The sequence below is a fragment of the Triticum dicoccoides genome, chromosome 2B (genome assembly GCF_002162155.2).
Source record: "Triticum dicoccoides isolate Atlit2015 ecotype Zavitan chromosome 2B, WEW_v2.0, whole genome shotgun sequence".
NCBI lineage: Eukaryota > Viridiplantae > Streptophyta > Magnoliopsida > Poales > Poaceae > Triticum > Triticum dicoccoides.
In genome coordinates, this window is record NC_041383.1 from 822242177 (window position 1) to 822260937 (window position 18761).

General features: G+C 45.5%; 1 protein-coding gene across 1 annotated transcript; it reads left to right on the forward strand.

The window, feature by feature from the left end:
• The first annotated feature begins 7190 nt into the window (after nucleotides 1-7190).
• LOC119366628 (FT-interacting protein 7-like) lies at nucleotides 7191-13941 on the forward strand. Its single transcript, XM_037632391.1, has 7 exons — nucleotides 7191-7338; nucleotides 8482-8669; nucleotides 8740-8992; nucleotides 9207-9423; nucleotides 9528-9651; nucleotides 10179-10349; nucleotides 12495-13941. The coding sequence occupies exons 2-7, from the start codon at nucleotides 8508-8510 to the stop codon at nucleotides 13827-13829; spliced, it is 2262 nt and encodes a 753-aa protein (XP_037488288.1). The 5' UTR covers nucleotides 7191-7338; nucleotides 8482-8507; the 3' UTR covers nucleotides 13830-13941.
• The last annotated feature ends 4820 nt before the right edge of the window (nucleotides 13942-18761 follow it).

Here is an 18761-nt window from a genome sequence, read left to right on the forward strand (position 1 = left end):
CAGGCGTCTGCAGAGAGGACGGCCGCTCATGATGCGGAAGTGTCCGAACTGAAGTAGAGCCTGGAACAGGCCGAAGAAGAACTTGGCCGTGTGAAGAAGCAATTAGAGGAGAAGCAAGGTATGTTTAAACATTGTCTTGCATTGGGCACAAATGAATAAGTGTGCTTATTGAAAAGTATTTATTTTATATGCCTTAGGAGCGAGTGCCGAATATGAGGCGCTGAAGAAGGCAGCGGCTGATGCCCACGGGAAGGCTACCGCCGAACAGCCGCTTCGTGCAAAACACGAGGCCAGGGTCGTCACAGCTGAGCGGAAGCTCCAGGAGGCTGTGACGAAAAGCGAGAGCTTGGAGCAGACTCTAGTAAGGAAAGAATCTGAACTCGCCAAGCTCTCCAAGCCGTGGAAGATGCTCGGGAGGAAGCCCGAGGTGCTGTACGGGACATTCAGGAGGCCCGAAAAGTTGAGGCTGGTAAGGCCTGTTGTATCTATGGCCATTATTACGTGATAGTGGGGGGAACTCTAAGCGGTAAGCTGAATTCTTGATTTTACAGGGGCGTTTGCGGATCTGCCTCGCAGCATATCAGATGCTGTCCAATTTTAACGGACCGAGGAAAGGGAGTCTGCGGAGAGGAACTAATGGTCATAGTATTTGGCGCCGAACTATCCGGTGCCTTTTATCGATCAACTGAAGCAGCTGGTCGAACTGCACCAGGCGGCCGAACTAGCCATGAAGGACTTGGTTATCTGGTCGTGGCCTGTAGAGCCAATTCCAAGCAGTTACTTCGGACTCGTAAAGCGGATTGTGGGCGCCTGTCCTCAGCTTGATTCAATCAAGCGATCGGTCTGTATAGAAGGTGTGCGCATGGCGCTTGCCCATGCGAAAGTGCATTGGGGGAAGCTTGATGCGGAGAAGCTGATAACTGAGGAGCCACTGGAGGGTAAGGAGCATCGCAAGTCCGAACTGTACTATGAAGGTGTAATAAAGGGGGCCCGCCTGGCGGCGGATAAGTGCACCAAAGACATTATACTTCCCTGAGGGCATTCTTGCCAATATTTGTAATATGGGATAATGGCACTTTTATTATGTATTGCCTATTTTGTGTGAACATATGTTCTTCCCGTGCGGCTGTTTATTGTATGTAAATTCTGAGAGTTGGCCAGTCGTCGGCTTCAGCCCCCACGTGAGAAGTACGGGGGTGTTCGGGATATTTCTGAACACTCTTTATCCCATGATTGGGTCCTGATGAGGAGGTGTTTCTCACCACGAACCAGGCAATCGGACTATAGGGCTTTACTACTCTCACTTAGCCATAGGAATTCGAGTATGGTCGGCGCAGCCCCTAGTGTTCGGAAGGCCGAACTAGGGGCTCTATTGGCGCCTGATCGGAAGACCGATCCGGCGCAGTCTGCATTTACGATGGCATTATGCGAAATAAATCTTTAAGGATTTTACAACCTCTCGAACAGCTGACCCGCTCTCGCTGCATCATGACAGTCGGTTTTTGGCTTTCTCTACTGAGGCGCTCGTCCGGCAGAACCGGGACACAATCGCAGTAGTTCTCCCAGCGCTACCTTAGCCGACGAAATGGAACGTAAGGTACCAAAACATGGGAGCCGGGCAAACCCAACCAATGACCCAAGACATGATTCGGAGCTGATGCATATAGTGCTATAAGTTCGGGGTGTCGAGCGACCGAAAAGGTGGTCGGACTTTGTTGTCGTATTGTGAAGCCCCTGGAATAACCAGGAGTAACACGAAGCGTGGATGCCCTTTTGTGGCAAAGAGGCGTCGATGATAAACGACGGCCGGCGCATGTTATTTAAGTCTACGCATTGCAGTAGGATGATATGTCTATGCATATGAGTGCGATTTATGATTATGAAAAAGGAATGGTTTTTGGCGGAACCTGCGATGGCCGGACTGGAGGGGGATGTGAATGGATCGAAAGTGAATCCGAACTACCTTCTACTTGCATGGTCCTGTCCTTGTGTGTCCGGGCCGATTCCACGCCGCCAATCCTGTTCTGCATAAAAGTTAGTTTGTGAAGGTAAATGCTTGGAGGCAGCCGAGCGTCCTCCCGTGGTTGGTCTAAAGGTTCCCGATCGGACCCTGGTGACCCCAGCCGCTATTCCGAGAAGTAGCCCGGACTCCTCAGTTGGTGTCCGGATAGTTGGCTGTCATATCAAAATATTGATAGGCATGCACGACTTGTTACTCTGGCAGCTGTATGATTTCAGCTCTAGTGGCAGGGTTTGGCCTTGTACGTAGGCGTGAGTATATCACTGGTGTTGGCCTTACGACTTACCACGTGGAATCTAGTCAGCGTGGTTCATCCCGTTAGCAGACGGTGTGTTACCGTATGAGGGGAATGCGCCGATGATGTGGCGTTTTTTGGTTAATTGAGAACAACCGTTAGAGCGGTGGGCCAATGAACTTGGCCTTTGCGCCTGACATATTGTAGAAGGTGTTATTTGTAAATTCATACCCGCGGGGGCTTTATGTGTTATGGAGCCCCTGGACTACTAGGTCTGGGGGTACGGAAATTGAATTGATGTGGTTTGTATGGTGGGGGCGATCGGCCGTACTGTTGTGCCCTGGGGAGTCTCTTGACTAGACGCCTCCCTTCATTGTTTACGGCACACGACCGGTAGCTTTGTTTTGAAGATCCGGCATTCTCTATTGGTATGTTTTGTCGTCCTTCTTGGAGTACCGTGAATTTCACATGGTTGATCGAGTTTGTGGCTCGGGCCGAATAGGCTTGAGCTGTTCTTTGTCTGCTGACCGGACTGGGAGTTGCTGAACTTGGTACCAGCTTCCCTGACTTGACGTTTATGGCCATTGCGCCGAGACTTGAGGATGCCTCTTCGTGTATCCTTCTTGCTTTCTTGGACTGTAGTGGTGTGCGGATGTCGGGTTGTGTGCCTTTGGATCGCCTGCTTAGGTTGAGGTAGCCAGTTGTGCCGCGTATGCCCTTTGTTAGGGCGGTCGAGTCCGTACTTTTCGGTGGCCTGGATCTTGGTCCACCTATCCATTAGCAAATCTTGGTCGACTTTAAGCTGCTCTTGCTTCCCTTGCAGGCTCCTTGCCGTGGCCATGAGTCATTGCTTGAAGCGAATTTGTTCCACTGGATCTTCAGGCACGCTGAATTCGTCATTGCCGAGGCTTACCTCGTGTTCGGAGGGGGGTGTATAGTTGTCCCTCTCCAAGTATCCCACTGTGGCCTGTCCGGCCTGTTTGAATGTAGTCTGATCAGGGTTGTATTCCTCTTCGGCACTATCCGGATTGCTTTCATCTTCGGTGCCGGTATTGATATGGCGGGGCTTGGAGTGGCGCCGAAGACGCCCATACCTTGCTTTTCCCTCTGAGGGGTTATCCTCCGTGCAAGAAAGGGGAGAGTCACCGGCGTGAGAAAACAATGTAAAGACAATATATGATTGATTTGGACGTGCGTTATATGTGCACAATTACTATCAATAACCAGGACAACAACATTTTCCAAATAAAGCGTCATTTAGAAGAACGACTGTTTTTCTAGTTATTAGTAAGCTTATCCGGGAATAAAAAGAGCTGGGAAGCCATAGTGAGCTAGGATGGCGGCTAGGATGACCAACAGATGAAGTCGAAGGCCTTGTGCAAGTCTTAACTTCATTACCATAGTGGGCACTTGTTTGGTGTGACGGGAGGAAACTATATCAGCCGCATACAGAAAGTTTTGTGCAATGTTTCGACAGAGATAAAGCCGGCCTGATAAGTTAGTGCAATGAACGGTTTAGCCGGTTGGTAAGTACTTTTGCGACAACTTTAATGAGCCAATTTGTAGAGAAGTCGGGCGATAGGAGTATGTTTGACCATTTTGTATTGGTGCTAAGTAGATGGAAGTCTTGGAAGAAATTTAGGATCCTCTCTTTGACAGAGTTCAAGAATCTCCTATGGAAACCACACACTGTTTTAGAGGAAAGCTCTTCTTGGATTACAAATGTGCATGCTTCAAACTCTTTGTAATACTTACAACTGTTCGTTAATACAATGTTCTTGGGGGGGAGGGGGGGTGGTATATAGAGCTGGTACAAGAACATGACAGCTCCAAACGTTTTCGATGGCAAGTTTAGTTACACGAATATGACAAGTTTAAGCATGGCAACTTGAGTGCTTCAATTTATTTTTGATAAAAACTTGCTGTGTGTGACTGGAATTTGGCATCCTTGTGTGATTGGAATCGGAATGGTAAAACGTCAGCACCGATAGGCGATAGCTACGTACGCAGGTCGCTGCTAGCTGCCTGCGTCGACGACAGCCAACGACGCAGCATGCAGAGGAGGGAGGAGGATGTGGGCCTTTTTGCCCTCTCGTGCCCAAAAATAGGTTGCTATTGAACAGCTGTTGGAGGTCTTTTTGCCCTCTCGTGCCCAAGAAAAGGTTGTTATTTAAGATGCTCTAGAGCAACTTCAACGCGTCGATCTAAATGAACGGCGTTTTTGTCCATCTTTTGTCTGTTTGGATCGACCATCCGCTAGGCGTCCGCCCTTTTCGAGATTTGGGTTAGCAGTGCGCCCAAACAGCCGACCCATATATGTCGGCGTGACCGGCTGACCGCCCTTTTTCAACAAATAGCACAAATTTTGCATTATTTCACATGTAAACATATAGTCCACAACCAAATAAATAGCATAGTTTTACAAGTCGAATAAAAATTAAATAGTCTTACATAGTTTTACAAGCCAAATAAAAAAGATACATCTATTGGTTGCCAACATGAGCTCACATATGCTCAACCAAATCATTTTACAGTTGCGTGTGAGTTTCCAATCACGCATGTATGATGAAACTGGGTGAACTGTTCAAACGTTGCCGCTCCTCCACGTTCAGGCACAACATTCTCACCCTGAAACTGAAATCCTTGATCTAGAGACGTTTCGGGCGCTCATCTTCTACGGTCATATTGTGCATGATCACACAAGTAGTCATCACCTCTCACAGTTTCTTCGTGCTCCAAATCTTAGCAGGATACCTAACGATGCCCCATCGAGATTGCCAAACACCAAAGGCACGCTCGACGTCCTTCCTAGCACTCTCTTGCTCTTGGGAAAATCTTTTCCTCTTCTCCCCGTCAGGGTTAGGGATTGTCTTCTCAATAGTGGTCCACTGAGGATAGATACCGTCACCTAGGTAGTATCCTTTGTCGTAGTTGTGGCTGTTGATGGTAACATTCATCGGTGGGCTATTGCCTTCGGCAAGCATAGCAAACACCGGCAAGCGCTGAAGCACGTTGATATCATTGTGTGATCCGGCCATGCCAAAGAAAGAGTGCCAGATCCAGAGATCTTGAGATGCCACGGCCTCAAGTATGACGGTGCGAGCCCTGACATGGCCCTTATACTGCCCTTGTCAAGCAGAAGGGCAGTTCTCCCACTCCCAGTGCATGCAGTCTATGCTGCCAAGCATCCCTGGGAAGCCCCTGTTGGCGTTCATCACCAACAAGCGGGCTGTATCTTGAGAAGTCGGCTCTCTCAAGTACTCAGGGCCAAACACATCAATAAAAGCTTTGCAAAAGTTGTACAGAGAGTTTAGGCATGTAGACTCGCTCATACGGACGTACTCGTACGTCAATGAGATCAGCGTGCACTTTGTCGGTGTCAAAACCGACGGATCTCAGGTAGGGGGTCCTGATCTGTGCGTCTTAGGCTGATGGTAACAGGAAGCAAGGGACACAATGTTTACCCAGGTTCGGGCCCTCTCGATGGAGGTAAAGCCCTACTTCCTGCTTGATTAATATTGAAGATATGAGTAGTACAAGAGTAGATCTACCACGAGATCGTAGAGGCTAAACCCTAAGAGCTAGCCTATGATGGTATGATTGTAATTGTGATCGGCCTTCTAAGGACCATCCTCTCCGGTTTATATAGACACCGGAGAGGGCTAGGGTTTACATGGAGTCGGTTACAAGGAAGGAAATATAATATCCGGATCGCCAAGCTTGTCTTCCACGCAAAGGAGAGTCCCATCCGGACACGGGCCGAAGTCTTGAGTCTTGTATCTTCATGCTTCAATAGTCCGGACGATGTATACAGTCCGGCTGTCCGGATACCCCCTAATCCAGGACTCCCTCACACTCTGTATGCAAGCATTCAGATGGCTGCAGTGCATTTCTGATAAGAGGAGAAGCCAATCTTTCCAAGGGCATCCTATTTGCACTCGAAGTAGTCATCGTAGGCGACCACCCCCTCTCTAATACGGTTGAAAAGAAGCCTACTCATATGGAAACAGCGGCGGAATTTCTGATGTTTGAACAACATGTTCGTTGTGTCAAATTAGTCATTCCAAAGAAGGAAATGTCCGCACTCTCGGTTGCGATTCAACGCCGGAAGGTGCCCCGAATGGATCCACGGAACAACGGTCGCTGGCTATTGAGGTGGTGATGGACCAACACGGCAGCCAAGACCTCCTCATCGTCGGACGAGGAATCGTCGGAGTCGCAAAGGAAATTGTGAAAAAAGAACTCGTCGGCGGAGTCCATTTTGTACCTTGGCAAATTGTCGAACAGTTTGCGGGCGTCGACGAAGGAGCCGGCCGGCGAAGGGAGTCGCGCCGCCCTTGGACCAGCTAGGTGCCCTGCCGGCGTCTGATGAGCGTGCCGGCGTCCGACGAGCATGCCGGTGTCAGGACGAAGGAGCTGGCCGGGCGGCGAGGCGGCTTGTTGGTCGCGGCTGTGTCGGGGAGTGAGGGTGGGAAGCTTTCGGATCCCCGGCGGCAAGACGGCGGTGGCGACGACGTGGGAGGTGGCGGCGTTGTAGGGGGGATGTTGCGGCACCGGTAGTTGGCAGAGGAATCGGAAAAATGGGCGGCGGCGGCGACGATGAAGGAGGCGAGCGAGGGTTTGCCATTGGAATGGGAGAGGATGACCTGTGTGCCACCGACTAGCGGGCCAAGGGAGGAGTAGGCGGGCGCGGCGCGTGTCCATTTTGTATCCGCGCCGACGCAAATGAGACTTAAAATTAGGCCAAAAATGGATCGACAGACGGACGAAAAACGGGCGCGCGTCCGTTTAGATCGGGGCGTTGGGCAAAATAACTCGCCCTTAATCGGGTTCAGTCGAAGACTGTTGTTCGGCCTCCGAGCGCTAGCAGCCCCAGTGTACCGTTACTATTCCGAGCCAGCCGCGGGGTCCTCCCAGCCACATGTTCATCTGGCTGCTAGCTCAATTATTGCATCCACTTCTCCCAGAGTGACTGTTGACCAGCTGATATCACATCCCCTCCTCCTCACTCCCCTTCTCCTCCACTAGGCAGGTAGTAGTAAATCTGAAGCACCATCGCCTTCACTGGGAAAAATCTGTCCAGGTAAAGTAGTAGATCTTGTCTCAGATTTATATATGTATGTAGGTTGGCTTGCTCTTGTAGATGGGGACCTCCGCCCATTTACTTATTACCATTCTGCAGTGGCTGGGGGTTGCTGCTTATTCAAGTGGGTGCAAACCCTAAGAAATACTCTGTTTTTCTGGTTTAATGTCTTTGCTGTCAAGGTCCGAGTGCTTAGATCTTGGGCGGAAAACACCAAGTTTGGTGCAGCTGGTTTTTTCTTGATATGGTGGTTTGCTGCCGATGCTTGTCGTGGATCTGCACATTGGTTGTAAAAATGTTGGGGTTAGCTTATTAGTGCGGCCTAAACTTCTAGCCTAGCTGTAACTTTTAGTTTCGTTACACCGGGGTGATTGAACTGTATTTTGTTCCTAATGATAGTGGAAATCCGGCCATGAGGTCGTCTGCAAATATATAGGATTTTCTGCTTTTCAGGGTGTTTTGGTCCAAGTATGCAGAACAGTAGCGTGCTTACTTTGCCGCAGCTGATAATCCTACCATAGCCTTGTTTTCAAGGGTGAAGACAAGTCCATACGTGCCACCGCTATCACCAGGCACAAAACAATGAAGTGCCAGGCTCAAATCAGACAGCCTCTTTTCCCAGGCACCACGCTGAGGCCACTAACCAAACAGACCCTATGTCTTTTATTAATATACTCCCTCCGTCCGCGAATAAGTGTACTTCTAGCTTTTGTCTTAAGTCAAAGTTTTGAAATTTTGACCAACTATATACAAAAGAGTGATAACATATATGACATCAAATTGGTATATTATGAAAGTACATTTCAAAATAGATCTAGTGATATTAATTTAGTGTCATAAATGCTAGTACTTTTTCCTATAAAGTTGGTCAAAGTTTTAAAACTTTGACCTAGGACAAAAGCTAGAAGTACACTTATTCGTGGACGGAGGGAGTATCGGTTATGGTGGCTGGTCCTTGTCCTTGATAATAAAAAGGAAAGGGAGGGACAAAATCAAAGTTAGTATTTTGCATAATAGGTCAGTAACTTAATTATATTTGTCCAGCACTACATGTATGTATCGATATTACTTCACTAGTTAGCTAAGTAACTGGGTCCATATACTGGGCTCATACATACATAACGGGTTTGCTCTTGTTTCCAGGTTAATTACATATATAGTGACTGCAAATGGAACACAAAGCTAGCACTGCGCGAAGTGACCTGGAGCAGATGTTAGTCGATGAAACCGCACTGCCCAAGGCCCTGCCACTATCACTTTTGGAGGAAATCACAGATGATTTCTCTGATGAGCAGGAGATTGGACGTGGTGGATTTGCAGTGGTTTATAAGGTATACATTCCAATCTAACTCACGCTTCATTTGAAAACTATAAAACCGATGCTAACACTGTGGGTGGCAGGGAATACTTGGCGATAGGGCGATCGCCGTGAAGAGGCTGTCCAAAGCTTATATGCATGAAAGAGAATTTCATAGAGAGGTTCGATGCCTGATGCGGGTAACGCACAAAAATGTTGTAAGATTTCTGGGATATTGTGCTGACACCCAAGGAAGCATGGAACGGTACGACGGAGAACTTGTCATGGCAGATGTGCGACAAAGATTGCTTTGCTTCGAGTATATACCTAAAGGGGGTCTTGATAAGTATATCATGGGTATGACCATGGAGATGTGGCCTCGTAACTTTTCTCTATATTTTTACTTCATGTACTACTAATTGCATAATGTGCCATATAACATCTACTCCCCCCGTCTAAAGTTAGTACAAAACCGAGACACTTATTTTGGGACGGAGGGAGTAGTACCCAAAATTTAATGCATAATGTATCTCAAATCATAAACTTGAGAATTCTTCTCTCCAATTTATAGATGCAAATCGTGAGTGGACAACATGCTATAAAATAATTAAAGGGATTTGTGAGGGTCTACAGTACCTTCATGAGAAGCATATTATTCACTTGGATCTTAAACCGGCCAATATATTGCTTGATGACAACATGGTGCCGAAAATCACTGATTTTGGCTTATCAAGATGCTTCAACGAAAATCAAAGCCGGGATATTACCAAAACTATCTTAGGAACAATGTAAGCTAGCAACTTCTCTTGAAATATCTGCCTTTTGTGTTTTGTGATTTAAATTGCACTATCTTTGTACATTAACAAACCAGAACTTTTATATTTTCCTGAAGGGGATATTTGGCACCAGAACTTCGTGAAGGGGGTGTAATTGCACGCAGCGATGACTTGTATAGTCTTGGTGTTATCATCATAGAAGTACTGACCGGACAGAAGGGTTATCAAGCGACCGAGGATGTAAGAACAATATATGTCATTGTTACATATAAAAGCTCAATTTTCCTTATAGCTAAGAAGGATGGACTTAGAAAAAATTGTCACTCTTTTACTTCGCATATTCTTATTAGATTGTGGTTGTAGATGTAGCACAATATCATTTGTGAAATCATATCTAGGGCTAGTTCTTTTGGGGATTTTAGAATAAGCTGGGGAGGGGGCATCTTATTTGCACAATTTGCCAGAAGCCCCGGAAGAAGTGGCCTCTAGTAGTGGAAAGCACAGTTTTAGCTGCAAAAGAATCAACACAACTGAAATGCATTTAGAGAAAATTTCATCGGTTTGATGCTTCATTTATGAAATTGCAATTGACATTATGATTGATCTGACTTGAATTTATTGGGACACTGTCTATTTTTTTTTACAGAATTTTTGTTCTTAGTTTGATCCTTGAATGTGTGTGGTCACTATATACTATGCATGTTATTCCTGTATAGAAAGATGTTGATCCATTTCATGAACCATAACCCACCGATGCTATTTTGTAGGTACTTGAAAGTTGGAGTGATAGGCTGGAGAGATCACAGCGAGACACACTATCAGAACAAATACGAGTATGCTACAAGATAGCTTTAGAATGCAGAGACTTCAATCCAAAAAAGAGACCAGCTAGTGCACGTGACATACTTGACAGGCTTCACGAATTGGAGAGTATCCAGGTATGTTCAAATTTTGAGAGTTCATAAATATCTATCTTGCTTAGACACCTCTTGCAATAAATCCATTTGAACTGGTAGAATATGGACTTTGTTGCTCGAGGAGCAGGGCCATGAGTCCCCTGAGAGTAATTCCCTTCGTTGCACATCCCTGTTTTGACACTAGCTAGAACCTTTTTCGACATACTACAACTAGTTCATAATACTAGTAATTTTATAATCCACTTTTAGCAACCTGTCAGTATACTAAACTGCTTATGTTTTGAATTGGAGGGCCCTGCTTAGTTTCAACCAAAATAAAATACAGCAAGCTATTTTTCTTTAGGAGTTCTATATGTATGTACTTTGTATTCCTTTATTATTGCTTTTTTTTGCGAGTATTCCTTTATTATTGCTGAAGAGATTGCTAGAGTGTCCCGTTATCAGATTTTAAATATTATGTCGGAATTACTCATTTTTGGTATAATATCTTTGATAGGAACATGTAAAAAAGAAACTAATACATATAAGCGTTCTGAATTATTAATGTCTTACTTTTTGTTTCCCATGCTCTCAACTCATATACTAGTATTTATATATAAGAAAAACTAACGCACGCATGACTCCGCCCCTGCCGGTGTCCAGGTAGGGGAGGTTGCCTCTTCTACCTCAGGGATGACACCGACGGAATCCAAGGGGAAGAGCAACACCGATGATCCTAGAGGGTGGTTCGGCTTAGCACCAGCCACTGGGGATGGTGTGCATCTGTTGACTGGTGAAGCGGCCGTCATGCCGTGCCCCGATGGCCCTCCTACAACGGGTCCTGTGGCAAAGTCAGACAAGACCGTCACAAAGGCATGGCCCTCGGAAGCGCACTCTCTCTTCCGGGAGGGGCTCACCAAGGGCACACGCTTCAGCGTGTACTACTCCCCTAAGCTCATGTACCTCAAGGTCGTGGCCATCTCGGCTCAAAACCTTATTCCAGGCGAGAAGGCGCAACCGCTAGCGCCCACCATCGCCAAGATACAGTTGGGCAGCCAGATCAGGCGCACAAAGCCGCAGGGGTCTGCGAACCCGACATGGAACGAGGAGTTCATGTTTGTTGCCAGCGAGCCGTTGGAGGACCCACTGGTGGTGACGCTGGAGGAGCACGTCGCCGCCGGCCATGACGAGCCAATCGGCTCTGTGGCCATCCCCGTGGCCAAGTCGATGCCCTCCAACTCTCAGTGGTTCAACCTGGGCCGGGGGATGACGATGGAGGTCACCAGCAAGATCCAGCTGAGGCTGAGCCTTGAGACGGAGTACCACGTGCTGACCTGACCTGTCGTCTTGTGATTAGCACACACAGTCACACACCCGCACACCTCCACTCTCATTTCTTTCTTAAGTTGCGGCTGAATCGTGGGCAAATCCTTGAAACTTGGTTTCTATTGACATTAGTATTCATTACCATTTTCGTCCTTTATGTATGTCGCAAACAAAGTATATTACTCCCTCCTCCGATTCAAATTAATTGACGCACACTTAGTACAACAATTAATGTGGATTAGAGAGGGAGGGTTCATTAGACAAATGCCACTCCAATTATGACGATTCAGAAAAATGCCACGAGTTTGTAAATTGCAGTGGCATTTTTCTGAATAGTAGTTGGATAACTAGGTATGATAGCGTAATCTTTTTTGGTAGTAAAAACAATAAAATCACCACTATTGCGGTGTCATTAGCATTATACCATCACTTTAAAAAATTAGACAAAAGAACGCCAAAAGCAACGCTAAACTTTTCAAAAAAAAAATATATATAATTTACCACGCGGGCATTGTTGTCCTAGTCCTCTTCTCCTATCTCCTCTCTCTAAAAACCATGTGGCACTCTTTAATGCCAACTCAACCCCATGAGTGGCCCCACCAGTCAGAAAGACATCAAAGAGCGCTCAACGAGCTACCGGTGCTTGCTGTAAAAGTTTAGCGTTGCATTCGTTGTTTTTTGTCTAATTTTTGGAAAAGTGATGGTAACCGCTAATGACCCGTAATAGTGATGGTTTCATGTTTTTTACTCTTGTTTTTTTTAACTTGTAGTCCAATGTTATTTTGCTTATTCAATTTTGATAAACAATAGTAGTATTATCCAACACATCTACTTCTATTTATTTTTTCATTGTGGGTGAAGGAGCTCCGCAAGAGCGCCATTGGCATCCTGGAGTTGGCCATCCTGGGCGCGCGTGGCCTGGTGCCAATGAAGGACAAGGAAGGGCAGCAGCTCACGGACCCTTACTGCATCGTCAAGTACGGCGAGAAGTGGGTGCGCACAAACACGCTGCTCAACACCCTCGAGCCGCGGTGGAACGCGTTGTTCACCTGGGACGTGTTCGATCTCAGCACGGTCGTCACCATCGCCGTTTTCGACGACTGCCACCTCTTCTCCTCCTCCCACGGCCGGCATGATGCCAGGGACCAGCAGATCGGCAAGACACGTATCCGCCTCACCATCCTGGAGACCAACCGCGTGTACACGCAATTCTACCCATTGATAGCACTGCAACCGGCAGGCGTGAAAAAGATGGGGGAGCTCCAGCTTGGCGTTCGCTTCACCTGCAAGTCGTGGCCCAAAATGCTGGCCATGTACGGCAAACCGCTGCTCCATAGGATGAACTACAGCAACCCTATCCCCGCGGGACAGCAGGACTACCTACGGTTCCAGGCGGTGCAGATGGTGGCGAAGCAGTTGGAGCGGGCCGAGCCGCCCCTGCGGAAGGAGGTGGTGGAGTACATGCTCGACGTCGACTCCCACATGTTCAGCCTGCGCCGGCTCAAGGCCAACTTCTTCCGGCTCATGTCCGTCTTCTCCGCCGTCATCGCCGTTGGGAAGTGCTTAGACGGCATCTGCAAGTGGAAGAATCCGCTTATCACGATCTTGGTTCACGTGGTGTTCCTGACATTGGTGTGCTACTCGGAGTTGATCCTTCCGATGGTGTTCCTGTGCATGATCATGATCGCGGCGTGGAACTACCGCTGCCGGCCACGGGTGCCGCCGCACATGGACACGAGGGTGTCATACGCGGAAGTGGCACACCCGGACGAGTTGGACGAGGAGTTCGACATGCTGCCGCCACCATACATGGACACGGTGTTATCGTACCTTGATCAGGTGTACCCAGGCGAGCTGAACGAGGAGTTCAATACGTCTAAGCTGGACGAGTACATCGTGCGGATGAGGTATGATCGACTGAGGAGCATTGCCGGCCGGGTGCAGACCGTGATGGGCGACCTGGCTACAGAGGTGGAGCGCATTCAGTCGCTGCTCAGCTGGCACGACACCAGGGCAACTCCCATCTTCATCACCCTCTGCCTGATGGTGGCCATCGTACTGTACTTGATGCCATTCCGAGTGGTGGCCATAGTGATGGGGTTGTACTTCCTCCGCTCACCATGGTTCCGGAGCAGGTCCAACATGCTCATCAACTTCTACAGGCGTTTTCCCTCCAAGATCGACATGGTGCTATAAAAGGAATGCATGCAGCATCCGTTCTTGTTCTTACCTTTGTTTAGGTTGATTATGTTACATGATTCTTATCTATTTTTATGTTGTTGTGAATTCTGTAGCACGTCACTCCTTCCGTTCAGATTTGTATGCCTTTTGTCTACTATTTGTTCTCCAATGCAAGACTTGATTGTAATGTCATTAGGTGTGTTAGTGCTTATTTCCATGAAATAGGCATGAACACCGCTGGTTCATTAGAAGATGGCGAAATTCTGTGATCCCACATTTATCCGAAAAACCATTCTTTTGTTGTCGTTCAATTATATTACATGATTAACATTACTTCTCATGCCAAGAGAAATCAAAGTTAATAACTTCAGTTTTCATTTGACAAAATATTCCTTCAATTCGCAATATTTTCCTTCATAAGGTCAAGATAAATGATCTTGTATATGAGCTAAAATGTCCATGCGATTTGTGGAAAGCGATTTTCAATATATTGTACACTTTCAATGGATAGTTGTTTATGACGATCAAAGGAACGTTCCTTCAACCATAAAAGCATGCGTCACTACAGTTCAAAACAAGAAATGCATGCTTCACTTGTTTTTTCACTTGGATCTCACCAGAGTGTCAAAAAGAAGAAAAACTTGGAGCTCACCAGCCTCATTCTCTCTCCCTGCACCCCCAAGCAATTCTTCCATATATCTCCTTCCTCCGGCCCCTCCACTCCCCCCCCCCCCCAGTCTGGTCGACGGGGAGCAGGGCAAGGGACCCATCCTCGGGTCCTCCGGTAGTGTAGTTAGGTCATCTTAGGGCCAGTTCTTTTGACTCAATTCTAGAAATCAGGGTCTGGGGAATCAAGAATCACAAAGGAACTCATTTCTACCTCAGGATCGCTTAAAATCAGGGCATGGGAACGTAGTCTGTCAACACCATCCACCAGGCATTGCTCGAAGACCCCGGTCGGTCAAAACGCCAGAAGTGGGCAGCACCGTGCCACATTCGTAGGCATGTAGCCACCACCCCAACTCCTTTGTTGAGTCCGGTGGCAGCACCCCTGCCCAAGTGTAAAAAATTGTGGGACCGATAGTAAGTGTTTCTCGGGCATGATACGTCTCCATCGTATCTAATTTTCCTAGTGTTTTTGCTCTTGTTTTGGACTCTATTTTGCATGATTTGAATGAAACTAACCCGGACTGACCCTGTTTTCAGCAGAACTATCATGGTGTTGTTTTTTATGCAGAAATAAAAGTTTCCGGAATTGGACGAAACTTTTTGTAGAATTATTTTAGAATATATGAAAAATACTGGAACCAAGACACACTGGAGGGGCGCCCATAGCTGCCCACCAAGCACCAGGGCGCGCCACCCCCCTCTGGCGCGCCCTGGTTGCTAGTGTGGCCCACGAGGCTTCGCTGACCCTAATTCCAACTCTATAAAATCATATTTTTGGAGAAAAATAATAAGAGGGAATGTTTCATCGCGTTTTACGATACAGAGCCGCCGCCGCCTCCTGTTCTTCATCGGGAGTCTAGATCTAGAGCCCGTTCGGGCTCCGGAGAGGGGGTTATTCGGTCTTCGTCATCACCAACCATCCCCCATCACCAATATTCTGACCGCCGGGACTGAGTAATTCCTTTGTAGGCTTGCTGGACAGTGGTGGGTTGGATGAGATTCATCATGTAATCGAGTTAGTTTTGTTAGGTCTTGATCCCTAGTATCCACTATGTTCTGAGATTGATGTTGGTATGATTTTTCTATGCTTAATGCTTGTCACTAGAACCTGAGTGCCATGATTTCAGATCCGAACCGTTTATGTTTTCACCATTATATCTATGTTCGTGATTCGATCTTGCAAGTTATATGCACATATTACGTGTTATGATCCGTAAACTCCAAGGTGACAATAATGGGGATACTTTCAGGTGATGATCGTAGTTTGAGGAGTTCATGTATTCACAATGTGTTAATGCTTTGTTCCGGTTCTCTATTAAAAGGAGGCCTTAATATCCCTTAGTTTCCTTATGGACCCCGCTGCCACGGGAGGGTAGGACAAAAGATGTCATGCAAGTTCTTTTCCATTAGCAGGAATTAGTATTTACGGTATACATGCCTACATTATATTTATGAACTGGAGTTAGTTCTGTGTCGCCCTAGGTTATGACTGTTACATGATGAATATTATCCAATGTTATCACCGATCCAATGCATACAAGCTTTTCACATATTGTTCTTGTTGCGTTACTATTACTATTTCTAATGTTACAATTGGTACAAAACTGCTACTCACTACTAGGGAAAAGCCTAGCACCAGCGCGGGTTTTAGGCCCATCAGTAGCGCGTGCTGGAGCGCTACTGGTACGACACTACAGCTAAAGGTTAGCAGTAGCGTGCCTCAACCCACGCTATTGCTAAATCGACTTAGTAGTAGCGCTTTCCCAGAGGAGCGCTACTGGTAATTAGTAGTAGCGCTTCTCCCTGCCCGCGCTACTACTATTATTTCGTATTTTATTTATTTTTTATTTCATGTTGTATAAATACACCTTTACACAAGTTTTCATACAACAGGAATTTAGAGATTGTTTTTACATCATAATGAGTTATTACATCACGTGGTGAAAGAACCGTGGACTAGTTTCAAGTGGATGTCCATCCACTTGAAACTAATCCGCGGTTCTTTCACCCAATGATATAATAAATATCATCATCATCATCATATCATTAACAACTTATCATCATAATACATCATTGTCATATAACACCTCCTCAAGATAATCATTTTCATCAATGAGACATCACATAGCAAATTGGTCACTAGTCGTTATCACAACTACTCCTCATCATCAACTCTAACACATTGTACCACATAATAAACATATTGTACCTCATAGGACCTACTACATTCTCTTAGGACCTACTATATTCTCTAAGGTAAAATAGCAAAAAACAAGATAGCTCCTGACTCTCCATTATGGAGAATGGAGATTATCCTATCTCCAATTCTTGCCGTTTGCTTAATGTTACTTCCAAGAACCTCCTTATGAATGTCCAAACATTTTTTCCATTCTTTGATTAGCATGTGTTCACCGGTTTTAGAAATCCGATATGCACAGGTGAGATCCATACATTGACCTGGCTGTATGTTCAGAACTAGAAGGCGACCATTCTGATACATCAGATGAGGCACACAATCCATCGGGATTTTCTGTTGAAAAACATAGTAATAACTTCGTAGTTAGCAATGATGTACTAGTTTTAGAAGTATGCAAAAGATGCATGGATGTCGTAATAGTAAAAAATCTTACCAGGATATCTCCATAGAAGTTACCGTGGTTTAACACTAGCACTATTGGCATGTATTCACCATAATTTGGATGAGTTCGATAATAGGTATTGTAATTCTCAAGATAAGTACAAAATGCGATCAGATGACTTTTCTCCTTATAAGTTAATTCGGAGCCATCAGTGTAGTGGGTTTTGTCTACCATCTTCCGCACATTCTTTGAAGAATCAAAATAAGCTGTCAATGGAAATAGGCTGTCAACTATTTTGAAATAAACAATATAAATTAGTTAATAACTATGTTTGAGAAACTCACATTGCACTAGAATAGGAAGCGTATCAACATGGACCCAAATGTCCATATTGTCTTGCTCGATGTCAGGATCACCAAGATCCATGGTGACAATCATACCCTCATAAAAACCATACATTTTGCAAAGTGCTTCCCAATTTTGGCAACCAAAATGGGTTATGCTCTGAGAATTGTATAGATTTACTTCAAAATCCATATCATGATGGGTCCTTAGGTGTATTTTCTTTGTTTCGAAATTTTCATGGTCTTCAAAACCCATCCTCTCCAAGACATATCGTCTTGCATGGCATGGAATAAGCTAGTCGAATTGTAAAAGATGAAAATTAGACGTTGAAATAGTTGAAGTCATGCTTAATTACGAAAAAACACTTTTCATCATTGCGTACCCTTTCAACATCGAAGGTCTCCTCGAGCTTAATGCTGAAGCGCCGATCTTCATCCAGTTGAAGGAACCTATCGCACAGACCTCGATCGTCGTGGCACCAGCTGCACTCCCCCGGGAGACTGTCGTCATCTGAGTACGACATTTCCTACGTTCATAATTCAAAGATTAAACTTGTACAATTAAATATATGTACTAAAAAAACCTAAATTAGATCATTATTTTTTGAGAAAATCCAGGCCACTCGTTATTTCCTACATATTCTAGCACAAGTCATGCCAGAATTCACGAAAAAATCTGGCATGACCTTTGCTAAAAAAGGACATATCGAGCGCCTGAAATTTGCCGGAACGGAAATTAATCAACACTCCGGTAAAACATAGGCCACTCGGAGGTGTCACCTGAACATGATCGGCCACTTGGGCAACCACATATCCTATTTGAGCAACACAAGATATACATGGAGATTTGGCTGGTCTCACCTCGAGGTCGGAGGGGGTCGGTGACGGGGACGACGGTGGGGATGATGGAGAGGCTCCTTGATTTCTGCAAAAGCAAAAACCCTATAAGTTATCACTAATACATCCCGAATAATTGCTTAAACTAAAAAAATAACAACAAAGTAGAAAAGGACACCAATACATCCCAAATATGACATGTTCAACTAGTTCTATTAATTCAACTAGTTCTTACTAAATATAAACTTACTATAAATAGAAAAAAAAACTAGTTCTTTGTAAAAATAAAGTAGTTCAACTAGTTATATTAATTATCTTACTAAAAATACATTAGTTCTATTAATTCAACTAGTTCAACTAGCTTATTAATTTACTTACTAATTATTTTAAACACTTACTAAAAACAGTAAAAATAAACTACATTATACAATAGTAAAAAACATCTACTATTAACCATACTGCCCTAGTTAACTAGTACCATCACTACTACTAATTAACATCTACTACTACTAAAAAAC

Excerpts from the sequence above, each read along its gene's own strand:
- LOC119366628 (XM_037632391.1), top strand. The coding sequence starts at position 8,508 with ATGGAACACAAAGCTAGCACTGCGCGAAGTGACCTGGAGCAGATGTTA. Across the intron at positions 9,652-10,178 it reads GTTATCAAGCGACCGAGGAT|GTACTTGAAAGTTGGAGTGA; the intron begins GTAAGAACAATA and ends GCTATTTTGTAG. Across the intron at positions 10,350-12,494 it reads ACGAATTGGAGAGTATCCAG|GAGCTCCGCAAGAGCGCCAT; the intron begins GTATGTTCAAAT and ends TTGTGGGTGAAG.